The 13,301-nt window shown below is 44.5% G+C and overlaps 1 protein-coding gene across 1 annotated transcript in view; it reads right to left on the reverse strand.

Annotated features, from left to right (window-relative positions):
* ETS1 (ETS proto-oncogene 1, transcription factor) overlaps positions 1-10,635 on the reverse strand; it is a gene marked incomplete at both ends in the record, with an annotated part of 123,387 nt that extends 112,752 nt beyond the window's left edge. The window contains one exon of the mRNA XM_080707433.1: positions 10,567-10,635. Coding sequence (XP_080563559.1) covers positions 10,567-10,635 — 69 coding nt within the window. The remainder of the gene's footprint in view (positions 1-10,566) is intronic.
* Between the last annotated feature and the right edge of the window lie 2,666 nt (positions 10,636-13,301).

Raw genomic sequence — 13,301 nt, forward strand, 5'->3', positions numbered from 1 at the left:
TCCCTTGGCACCTCGGAGAAGCCCATCTCGGCCCTACTCCATCACCCCCACGGTGATGCGCTGCCCAGCAACAGCGCAGCTCCCCCTTCTTCTCTCCGGAGAAGCTACCAAAGGGCTCAATACCCCACCTACACAGTCTGAGAAATGAAGAATGCCAAGATCTAGTGTCTGGAAACCACCAGGACAAAGACACGCCCTCCTCCCTGCCCTGCTCGAAGGCAGGGCCAGCTCCAGCAGCCACTCCCACAGCCGGCCACTTCTGCTGTCCCTGCGGCGCAGCCTCCCTGGCCTGTGCCCTCAACCTAGCTCCACCGCTCAGTGCTTCAGGGCCTGACACTGGCCCTTCCCCTGGCCATCTCCCCTTCTCCACTGCCTAAGTCACGTCTTCCCCTCCTTCATTCAGTCTTGCCGCATCTCCAAACCATTCCATTTGCTCATAGTCTTCCTTCTCTCTGTTCCTAAAGTATCAAAAAACTGGAAAAGGGGGAATAGGGGAATACTTTCATGACACCAAATCCCAGACATACAGAGTCAGTGTGGGAGCGGTGCTCCAGCTCGCTGCGGCTTCATCCCGCAGCTTGCCACGGCCGCTGGCAGGCTGGGGGTTTGCTATGTAACTCGCTCTCTCCCTCCCCACCTTCTGTCCACGCCACTCAGGGCAAAAACCGTCACAAACATAGCAGGGACAATGACTACTTCTAAATGCCGCTGCTTCCTAAGCTTTAGTCCTGGTGAAGCCGACTCAACGCTGGACATGCGTGTGCACCGTGTTCTGCCATCCACAGGGGCGACTTTGTCCTACTCCCTAGGAAGGTCAGAGATGCTTTGAGCGCTCTCACAGAAAGACAGGAGACTATCAATCAGACATCTGGAGTTCAAGTCCTGCTCTATCACCAAGGAGTGACGTCACCACGGGCCTTTCCCTCAACTTCCCTAAGCTGCCAGTCTGCAAGCTGCTAGCCAGCCCTGAGGCTCTATTTTGCTGATCCACCCACATTCTTTCTCCTGACCTTGGGACTGATGACCTTCATCAGATCAACAGCCATGCCATGCCAGGGAAGGGAAGTTCACCGAGCCAACAAGTTGTCAAGAGTCACAATGAGGATGTGCAACATACACATCTTCTTATTAAAGGCTTAGCACTGCCTTCATCCTTCCCTAAAATCACACTTAAACAATGCCACCACATTCCACACGTCCTAGAAGAGAGGGATGCTCAGGAAGTACTTAGGCACTGAGCAGTCATGGGGGTGCTCACATGGAGTAAAACATCTTGCAAGGCACAGGCCGTTTCTCAGCTTAACACCTTTCACTTTGGGACGGGCAGTCACCCCTTGACACTGACCTGACCGGCTCCACAGACTTCTATTTAGCCTCGTCTTCCTCAACTTCCTTCCTCACCCTGGAAGGGGCTGCATGGGGCAGCCGCCTTGCACTGACTGCTGGCACTTGACAGGTGAAGCTGGTTGGCAATGCTCAGGTGAGCACTTAGCCTCAGAAGGAGGCGCATCTTCAGCCCCTCTGCTCAGGAGAGCAGGTCCATCCTCCTCCCAGGAGAGGCAGGAGGGAGGGAGGGAAAGCAGGCCCCCACCTGCTCCCCTGAGTATGGCTATCTAGGAGGACAGAGGAGGGCGGTGCAGCCACCAGGAGAGGCAGGAACAGACAAAATAGGAAACTCTCAAAGGGCAATTTAATTTTAGACTCAAGGCCAGGAAATTCTTTTTAAACAATAAGAGTGATAGCCTTGGTGAAAGGGCAGCACTGACACTGCGGGTTTCTTTGGTTTTGTTGTTTGTGGCGTGCTGGGGATTGAACCCACTCATTCTACTACTGAGCTACACCCCCAGCACTTTTTAAGTTTTTCTTTGGAAACAGGGTCTCACTAGGTTGCTGAAAGTCTCTCTAGGTGGCTAAAAGTCGACACTCAATTACTGAGGCTGGTCTTGAACCTGTGATCCTCCTGTCTCAGCCTCCCAAGTATTGGGTTTACAAGCCATGTGCCACCACACTCATGCAGGTTTCTTTTTCTTTTCTTTCTCTCTCGCGTTATCTCTCTCTCGCGTTATCCCTCTCTCTCTCTCTCTCTCTCTCTCTCTCTCTCTCTCTCTCTCTCTCCTCTCTTTCTTTGTGGCACTAGAAATTGAATCTAGGGGCCTTCTATCTCTAAGCTACATCCCAGCCCTGTTTTAGTTTGCACATTTTGAAACAGGGTCTCATTAAGTTGCAGAGAACCTCACTAAGTTTCTGAGGCTACAAACCTGCAATCCTCCTGTCTCAGCCTCCCAAGTACCAGGATTACAGCTGTACACCACCACACCCAGCACACTGCGGGTTTCTAAGAGAAAAAAAGTGTGAAGCGCAGAGCAGCAAGGGCTGCGGAAAGGAGAATCTCTAAGTGTGCCCTTGATGGACCTGTGGCTGGCTTCCGTAGGATCGCCTGTTTAGCATGCCAAGATGGCAGCGAGGCATCGGACAGCCACAGGGCCACCTCATGCCAGTTCCCAGCCTCTGCTCACAGCAGACACCTGAGCGCACCAGGACCTGGCTCACAGCAGGCACCAGCTGAGACACGGAGGCCATGAAGTGTGGAAAGGGCCTCTGGGCTTCAGCCCACAACTAGAGCACCTGGTGCCAGCATGTGTCTGCTCCGTGCTCTCTGGACCTCACGCAGCTTGAAACCTTCAGACTCAGAGTGACTGACAGGCCATCCTGTGATGTGGAGATGAACAGAAAGACCACCTCCGAGCCTGGTGATGGGATATGGTTAGGAGGACCTGTGCTTTAGACTACCCAGCATGGTGATTTGCTCAGTGGCCTACAGTGTAGAGTTTTGAGTCTTTCATGGGTCAGGGAAGGCCAATCTCTCATAACTAAGGCATATGGTATATGAATGAAAGCTGGCTGGAAGTTCTAATATACTACCAAATAGCTAAGTAAAAACAAGTAAGATGAACTCAGTAATAAGGAGTTGCTATGATCTGAATGTGTGCCCCCAAAATACAGATGTTAAACTTTATCACCAAAGTGATAGTGATAAAAGGTGGGGCCTCTAAGAGGTAAGTCTTGACGGTGGAGTCTCACAAATGGGACTAGGCCCCTTTTAACAGGGCTTGAAAGCTGGGTTTAGCCCAACTCATTCTTCTGGCCACTTGGGGACACTTCTGGCCTTCTTGAGGCCACAGCAACATGGTGCCGTGTTGGAAGGAGAGATTGGACCCCTCACCAGACGCAGAACCTGCTTGATCCTTGACTTCAATAGTCGCAGCCTCCAGGGCTGTGAGCAATAGCTTTCTGTTCTTTATAACGCATCCAGTCTCAGGTGCTTCCTCAGAGCAACACACAGAGACTAAAATGGGAGTATTCTAAGCCAGTAGTCAGGAGATTTGGGCCTTACACCATACCTTGTCAGCTCTGGCAAACTTGGATGGTTCATTTAACCTTTCAGGATACTAGTTTCCTGATATTTTTACATGGTCTTGGCTAACTGAATTTTTCTAGTTTGTGTTCATTGAACCCTACTTCAAAGGAGGCTAGAAAAAATTATACATATATATAATCTTTTTTGTGGTACTAGGGATGGAATCTAGGGGCATTTTACCTCTGAGCTACACTCCCAGCCCTATTTTTTATTCTTTATTTTGAAACAGGGTCTCACTAAATTGCAAAGGGCCTTGCTAAATAACTGAGGCTGTCCACAAACTGTGATCCTCCTGTCCCAGCCTCCCAAATGCTCGGATTATAAGCGTGCGCTACCACACCCAGCATATATAATCTTTTTTTTCCCTTCAATTTCTCTGACTACCATAAAGAGTAATGAATTTAAATAACTTCCATAAACATGCTTCAAACAATTTCCCCAAACATAAAGCTGTCCCCATCCCAAACAACAAGGGGGAAAAAAATCCTAATCTGGTTTTTATTTAACTTCTACATTGCTTTCTTTGTTCTCACTTTTCTAATCCTAAATGCCTTACCCATTGCTCTCCAGGAGTCCCCTAGAGGAGGAAAAGGCATCTGTTCTGTTTCACAGTCAGCAGCACAATTGCTGCCTAAGCAGCTCAGAGGTCACAGGGTGATTCTCCTGGGAACAGGTCCAAGGCTGGACTCCTGAGGCCTGCAGGCTGGGGGTGAAGAGAGGGCCAGGGCCAGGGCCAAGGGTAAGAAGAGAGTGCCTCCCAAGGAGGCCCAATTAAACTGCAATTACTCAAGATAGGAGAACCAGGTCTGTTTACACAATGGGGCTGTAAACCACCAGCCTGTGACAAGAGAACTTTGATCTGGTGGCAAGAAAATGGTTTCTCATGCAGGGTAGTGATGGAGCAAGGAGATTTCCCAATAAGAATGTCTCCATCCCTCCCCAGGAACCCCGTCTAGTTCTGGCAACACCCTTGTATGAACAACAAAGAGAAATATCTGTATTCCTATTCCAAGTACCCATTTAATATGATAGAATAGTCCAGAAGAAAGAGAGAAGATGTATTGAATAAGAGGAAGAAGGAGTGAACCGAGGTCATTTTTCGGAGGTTTTGACAAACATTTTCTCACTTAAGCCTCACAGTGACCTTCCGTATTAGGTTATACTGTGCCTATTTTATAGAAGAGAATGCTCAGGTCTAGCCAGATTAAGTAGTTTGCCTTAAGGTTACATGGCTAAAGAGTAAGAGACTAGAAATCACCTAGGTATTCCTAACTCTAAAGCCCCAGTACTTACCATTACTATTGTCTGGGATGCTGCTATGGTTTGAACGTCTCCTCCAAAACTTACAAGAATAAGACGTGATTTCGTAGCCAGGTGCGTTGCTGCATGGCTGTAACCCCAGTCAGTACTTGGGAGGCTGAGACAGAATGTTTGCAGGTTTAAGGCCAGCCTTCAAAATTTAACAAGGCCCTCAGCAACTTAGCAAGACCCTGTTTTCAAGTAAAAGTAAAACAGAGGTAAGAGTGTAGCTAGGAAGTAGAATGCCCTTGGGTTCAAGTCCCCAGTAAAATACACACGTACACACACACACACACACACACACACACACACACACATGACTTAGTGACATGAATGCATCCTCATTAGCAATGGGTTCCTGATAAAAAGGAGAGACTCGGGCCCCCTTCCCTGCCTTGCTTTCTTACTCTCTTACACTCTCTGGCCATGTGATTCCTTCTGCCACATCAAGATGCAGCAAGAAGGCCCTCACCAGACACAGCCTCATGATCTTGAATTTCAAAGCTTCTAGACCCATGAGCCAGATAAATGTCTTTCCTTTAAAAAGTAACCCAGTCTCAAGTATTTTCTTCAAGCAGCAGAAAATAAACTAAGACAGATGCATTCCACAGCTGCCTGGCCCAGGGCTAACGGCTCCATCTAAGATCTGGTATAAAAGAAACAGGTGTGAGATGGGTCTGTCTTCTTCCCTGCCAGAGGGTCTGAAGGTAGAAATAGAATTAAGTGTATAAACCAGTCAGTTGATGGGGTAACCAATCAACCAGGGAAGGGAGAAAGAAAAAGTATATAAGGAGATCTGCCCAAACTATGGAGAGATGGGCAAGATCCATAGTCTATCTCAAAAGATCTCGTGCCCCTACAGGGCTTGTGTCTGAGGGCCTTAGTTCAGAGCTCATGTTCACTAGGCACATGGTGAAGCCTCATGGCAGAGCCATTCATTGCCTTTGCTGGCACCAACTCAACATTCAGCCAAGCCTGCAGGTGCCACTGCACAGAAAGGATGGAGCTAATGCCCAGGACCTGCAAATGGCTGCTACTCCCCTCCTCGTGTCCAGCCGAGCCAACGCCCAGCAAGCACTTGGGCATTTCTCCACCACCTTATCCATTCTGTGATCATGTGTCTAGATTAGCCCTGGCTTCATGTCATTTTATTCTACACAGAGTAATTAAGCGCCAAAAGAATAATATGCTCTCATTTTTATAAATTGAAGTGTTTTATATAATAAACTCACAAGTATTTTTGGTTCTTTTTGGTACTGAAGATTGAACTCAGGGTCACTCTACCACCAAGCTATATCCCTAGTCCTTTTAAAATATTTATTTATTTATTTATTTATTTATTTATTTAATTTCAAGAAACTGGGGGGGTTGAACCCAAGGGCATTCTACTTCTAAGCTATACCCCAGCCCTACTTTTTATTCTTTACTTTGAAATTGGGTCTCACAAAGTTGCGGAGGGCCTCACTAAGTAGCTGAGGCTGGCCAGGAACCTACTCAGCCTCCCATGTACTGGGATTACAGGTATAGGCTAACCATGCCCTCTTACAAGTTTTTTCACAAAGTCTTTGGTTGGACAGTTTCTGAATTTATACTTTCATTTGGAAAATATCGACACATTATTTATAAGAAAAGTGTTCTGATGCAGAGAAGGCTAAAATATGGTGAGTTTTCAGTGTGGTCACACCACTTTCAAACTACCAGGGATATCCCCTAAACCCACAGTGTGATCCTAGGAACTTCCGACTTTGGCAATATTCATTTAACCTCTGGGGCCTGGGCACCTAGCCACGCAGGCAGCCACTCTTGCCCGGGGCACATTGCTATGTCTCCAGATGTCCGAAGCTCTGAGAGGAGGTGAGTAGGCAGAGGTCTCTTTCCTCTCAGTAGCTCAAGGTGTTTCACTGCTCCCTGCGGACCTCCTCCTCCCATCCAGCCAGAGAGGTGGCCAAGGCCTGGGACACATTTAGTGAAAACTCGGAGCCCTCATGCCAGCTGGGCCAGCATGAACAGAAGGATGACGCAGGAGAGGGCCAGTGAGCCAGTGCTGGAGGGACTTCCAGGGCCCACGAAGGGCTGGCCGGCGTAGCACAACAGGAAGGCATGCTTCCTCCCTTGAATGAACGAGACTCTGACACACGGTCCATATAAGTACCTGGAAACAGCACCCGGCCCACACAAAGGCCACACAACTTCCAGAAAGGCTGTTTCTCTACCTCCTGGCTGTGATATCACTTCATTCATTATAGCCTCCTCGAGGGGCTGACCTTCCAAATGGGAAAACATGTGTCCTGCCTTTGATAAACCGGCCCTGAGGCAGAAAATGTGAGCGGTGGGTAGAATGGTCATTACCTGACAGCGAGTGGCCTTCATTTTAACAGCTGTGGCTTGAGTATTTTAAGCATTCTTCTAGTTCAGTAAATGACTACATAATGCAAATGTGACCCATAATTTCCAAATCAGGAGTCTGAGACTTGGCAATCTTTTGGCATTAGAAAATGGTTGTATCCTACTTTACGAGATTTTTTTTTTTCCTTCGTCAACACAACAGTGTGCTAAATAGAGCCCCTTGGAACAGGAACGCATTCTCACTTCTTTTCTTTTTTTAAGATTTCCCTTTCTAAAGCAATATTTTACAAGTCACCAAGACCTGCTTAGACCAGTCTGTGTATATAATACCATCCTGCCTTTGAGCTTGAAGCTACTGGGTGGCTACTCTGGGCTATGGTCTCTCAAGCTCATATATCACTTTATATCACTCAAGCTCATAATCGACTTTAGAGACTGGATAATTCTTTGATGCGGGATGTGTATTGTGGAACATTCGGATACCCCCCTGGCCTCTTCCAATACATAACATTCGTGGTTCTCAAATACTGACAACCAAGTTTATCTCCAGATAGCATGAAATATCCCCTTGGGGGGGGCAAAGTCATCCCCACTGAAAACCTAGATAGTTCTCCAGGTTTTCCTTTTCCCTTCAAGCTTACCATACATGAGTTCCCTTCCTTGATGGCTCAGTCTAGCTCAATTATAGGCTATGGCACCAGGCAGGAGGACTCAGATAATTGGATTAAGCCAGGCTCTGACAGTGCTGAGCTGGATTTCCTCCTCTTGCAAAGTGAACGACGCTGTTCTCGCTCATCCACCAAATCTTAGATTAGAATTCAGTGTGTAAAGTTTGCTTGCTAGCATCTCTCGTGCCAGTGCCCCAAGGTTGTAGTTTTCAGATAATTTACAGAATCCTTGACTGTTTATTATAGTCCAACCTAATATTGAAGGTTATTGGCGAGAGTCAGTTTACTGGACTTGAACTTGTACTAATATATGTTTTCATTTGTTTATTTTGATCCGAAAGAAGAAGTTGAAGTCTTTTTGCTTTCTTCCTGGTTCTGCAGGGTTGCTTAACTAGCTCCAGTGATGGAGAAACTTGGGGTACAGAGAGAAGTTATGAGGAAAAAGTGTGAGAACAAAAATTTAGCAGCTCTCTTATGCAAGCTTCTGATTTTACCCAAGCAACTTTGAAATTTAGAGTGAAAGGGATGTTACATGTTGATATTTTTCTAATACAGCTAAAATGATTTAGCTATGGGTGGGGTAAAGCGGAGATTTGTTTTGAAGCCAATGGAAAGCTTTCAGAAAACAATCAAAATATTCATTGTGTTCAACTGGTGATGAGGGTCTTTAGTCCAAAACATGTGCTTTGATTTGGTTTGGGATTTATTAATCTCCTAATGTCCAGATATTCTGTCTAGGATATTATCATATATAGCTACTTGGATAGTGTATTTTTTTATTTCAGTGTTTAAAATAAAATAGGTATCTATGTATGGGCCTTTCTTTTCTTAGACAATATATTAATCTTGTTTAATTTGATTAGAATATTAGTAAAGAGAATTAGCATAGGCTGGCTTTAAATCCTCTTTTCCAGGGCAACGAGACATTTTTACCTTGAAATCACAATATCATTATTTACTTATACAAATCTCTACAATATCATTTCTAAGAAGAATGGAGTGTAATTTGTGCTGTCCTTAAATGGTAACCTTTTTGGGAGAAACAGGAGGGATGCTCTGCCAGTTTCTCCAGCCATTTTTGTGACCTTAATCTGAGAGTCCCTTGGTAGTTTCTACTAAGCAAACTCCAGTGCCTTCTTGACTTGTCTTGTTGAGTGACAGATTTTTTAAAAAACATCGGGTTCGATCCCCGGTTCCAAAATGACAAAAAAAGAACTCCTTAAATTTTTTGATATAAATTATAGTTTAAACCTTTTCTTGGTTCTATTTTTTTTTTTTTTTTTGAATAGTGAATGGTGCTTATATGAAAACAGAAGCCATCTAGAAGAGAAAAAAAGCAGGGCATAGTGGTGCATGCTTGGATTCCAGCATTTGGAAGGTTGAGACAGGAGGATTGCAGGTTCGTGGCCAGCCCCAGCTACTTAGTGAGGCCCTCTGCAACTTAGTGAGACCTTGTTTTACTAAAAATAGGGCTGGAAGTATAGCTCAGAGGTAGAAGGCCCCTAGGTTCCTAGTACTGCAGAAAGAAAGAAAGAAAGAAAGAAAGAAAGAAAGAAAGAAAGAAAGAAAGAAAGAAAGAAAGAAGGAAAGAAAGAAGGAAAGAAAGAAAGGGTAGGAGGGAGGAGGGAGGGACGGAGGAAGGAAGCAAAAAAGGAGAAAATAGAAGAAAAAATAGAAGAGAACATTGGTGAAGAGAGATGTGTGAATCATCCCTAAAATGTATCTTTTGGCTTAAATAACCAATAGCTTTGAGAAATTATTTTTTGATAGTGCAGCAAAGATTTTCAAACAATACAGATCTTTTCATATACAATTACAGTAAGAGGTTGTAAATAATTTAAGGGGACCAATAGAGAAGTCACACCGAACCCCAGGCAGGACACAGTCAAAGACCAAAGTCAGAAAAAAGTTCTGGTGGACTGGTATCTATTTAGACCCATAAATGGATTGGGAAGAAATAACAATTAACTTATCTATCCATTTATGGCATAAGTAAAAGAAAACATTTATGATGGCTATCTTTATATAAAAACAGGAAATTTCATTAATATGAAAGTTTCATTTACTGTTGTAATTAACCAATGACTACATTATAACATCTCCCATACAGTAAATTCTTAAGGAATTTAGCCAGTCTTGTCTCGTGATTCGCATACAGTCTGAGCAAGAATCTTCTTCTCCATGGGCAAAAACACTATTGAGTCCTACCTTATTTTAAAGTTTCTTTTCCCCCTCTTTGTTTTTTCTTTTTTTTATTATTATTATATTGGGGATGAACCCAGGGGCTTTCTACTTCTGAGCAAAGCCCCTAGACCTATTTTATTTTTTATTTGGAAACAAAGTCTCTCTTTCTCTAAGTAGCTGAGGCTGGCCTGGAACCTGAGATCCTCCTGTCTCAGCCTCCTGTACCACCACGCTCGGATCCTTTTACCCCTCTTAATCTAAGAATGATGAAATATTTCCATGAACTTATTGTCACATTCTATTTTCACTCTCAAGTTCTCTGATTAGGAAACTTGTATTTGCTTTTATGCCTGAGATCTAATCTAAATTAAATTAGAATCCAAACAGGCGTAAGGTCTATCAATATGTAAAAAAAATATTCCCCAAGTGAAAAATTGCACTGGACTGAGTCACATTTTCTGAAACTCAAACATACTAAGAATTTTCTTCAGCAATTCCGTGGGTGAGTCTTGGATTTCTACTTTCAATGCTGATAAAAAAAAAAAAAAAAAAAAGACTGGCTTTTCTGTAGAAGGGAGGTCAGCGAACAGGAAACACAGGGGAGGGATAGGAGGTGGGGTGGGTACAGGGCGAGAAGGGACCGCTACTCACCACTGCCGCAGGACGGGGCACTGGGTAGGGGACAGGGCTGCTCGTGGCGGAGTCCACAAAGTAGCTCATTCTGCTCTCAGCACCTGTGGGAGAGAAAGCGTAGGCTGAGCCATGGGGTGCGCAGGTGTGGGGACTAGGACCTCCAGAGAGCGCGTGAATCTCAGAACTGGGAGCCTCCTTAGGAGCCATCCAGTTCACATGTTTGTGAAGTAGAGAAGGAAACTGACTTTCTGAAATATAAATGGCCGCTCTTCAGCACACACAGTGGAGAAGCAAACCCCAGGCAGAGCAAACCCCCACCCTCCACCCCCAACAGCAAACAGGGTGGATAATAGATAATATATCGTGTCTGTGTGCTGCAGATGATATACAGTGAAAGCATCCACAAAATGCAACTTTCATAGATTTCTGAACAGAAACCAGGTCTTGAGTGTCTTTTTTTTTTTTTTTTTTTTTTTTTTTTGTACTGGAGATTGAATCCCAGGGCCGCTCTACCTCCAAACTAACTATACCCCTGCCCCATTTTATTTTTTTATCTCAAGGCAGAGTCTCACTAAGTTGCCGAGGGTCTCCCTAAGTTGCTGAGGCTGGCCTGGAATCTGCAATCCTCCTGTCTCAGCCACCTAAGTACTGGCATTACAGGTGTGCGCCTCCATACCAGACTCGTGTGTTTTAAAATAAAATCTCCATCTACACGTCAGCACCCTCAGTTAGGTCCAGCATGTAATGAAAAATCAATACACAATTGGGTCGTAAATTAGCTGATATGGGAGTAAGTAGATAAGGGATTGAAGAAAAGAACACTGGACAAAGTTTCTCTGAAGACATGTGTGAACCCGCATGCTGGCACCGACAGACAGACGCCCTGCCAAAGGCACGGAGCAGGGCTCTTCTTGAAGAGCCCAGAAGGGCCATTTCATAATCGTGTTGAGGGCTATAATCTCCATCGGAAGTCTGACTGGTGAGGATACTTGAGGGATGTTCTGGCAAGAGGGATTTTCCAGCTAGCTGACAGTCATCAGGAACATCGTTTATGTATCAAACATTCTGTTGACCCAAGTGCCTCCTGGAAGGCATTAGTTCACGCTCTTTCATAAAGTCAGAACTGCACACAGAAAATAGACATCATCCTTGAATGATTTAGAAGATGTAAATTCCTGGGCATGTCCTTCAGAGCCAAACTCCTATTGTGAGGAAGTGGCATTTCAACATCACGGCTCTGCGGGCAGTTATTGGGCCTTTCCATTATTCTTAGAGCCATTTAAACCAACAAATAAATAAATAAATAAATAAATAAATAAATAAATAAATAGTATAGAAGATAGGTCTTACATTTAATTTGCAGTTTGTGTTCACCATCTTTTATTTATTTATTTGTTGGAACTGGGAATCGAGTCTGGGGCATTTTACCTCTAAGCTGCACCCCCAACCTGTGTGTGTGTGTGTGTGTGTGTGTGTGTGTGTGTGTGTGTGTGTTATTGGAGATTGAACCCAGGGGTATTATACCTCTGAGCTATACCCCAGCCCTATTTTTTATTCCTTATTTTGAAACAGGGTCTCGCTAAGTTGCTGAGGACCTCACCAAGTAGTTGAAGCTGTCCTTGAACTTTCAATCCTCTTGTCTCAGCCTCCCTAGTACTGGAATTATAAGTGTGTGCCACCACACCCAGCTTGCCCAACACTTTATATTGAAACAAGGTCTCACCAAGTTGCTGAGGCTGGCCTCAAACCTGTGATCCTTCTGTCTCAGGCCCGCAAATATTGGGATTACAAATTTGTGCCACTACACCTGGTTTTGGTTTACTATCTTGACACCCCATGACAGCCAGTAACATATCTACTTTCACACAAAATGAATGTAAGAGAAATAGCTCAACAATATAAAATTATATAAAGGGCTTCAGTCACTGAGCTGCTACAATCACGTGTTCAGATGCATGAGCTAACAACCTCCTGAAGTCATAACTTTGTGTCAGAACTACTTTTTTTTAACTACTTTACCCTTTGATGATATCTTTTTCATTCAAAGATAGAATGTAGAGCTAGGCCGGGCGTGATGGCACACGCTTATGATCCCAGTATTTGGGAGGCTGAGACAGGAGGACTGTGTGGGTTTGAAGCCAGCCTTAGCTACTTGGTGAGGCTCTCAGCACCCTGTTTCCAAATAAAAATATAAAATTGGTCTGGGAGTGTAGCCCGGAGGATGAAGGCCCCTGGGTTTCATCCCAGTACCAAAAAAAAAAAAAAAAACAAAACAAAAAAACGAATGCAGAGCCGGTGTGGTGGCACACATCTGTAGTGCTTGGGAGTCTGAGAAAGGAGGATCACAGGTTCAAGTACAGCCTCAGCAACCTAGCGAGACCCTGTTTCTAAATAAGAAATAAAGTAAGGCTGGGGATGTAGCTTGAAGATAGACTGCCTCCGTGTTTAATTCCTAGTACCACACACACATGCACACATAAGAAAAGATAGATTGCACTCAAATAACAATAAAGCAATGAGCCTGAAAGGCCAGAATATATATATATATATATATATATATATATATATATATATATATATATAATTTGTGTATTTGTGTGTGTGTGTGTGTGTGTGTGTGTGTGTGTTATTGTTGTTGCTGGGAATTGAACTCAGGGGCATTCTACCTCCAAGCTACACCCCTAACCCTAGCTCAATTTTTTATTCTATTTTTTTTTTTTCAGGTCTGGGGATGGAACCCAGAGGTATTCGAC

Source organism: Muscardinus avellanarius (assembly GCF_963383645.1).
Source record: "Muscardinus avellanarius genome assembly, chromosome: 1".
Lineage (NCBI taxonomy): Eukaryota > Metazoa > Chordata > Mammalia > Rodentia > Gliridae > Muscardinus > Muscardinus avellanarius.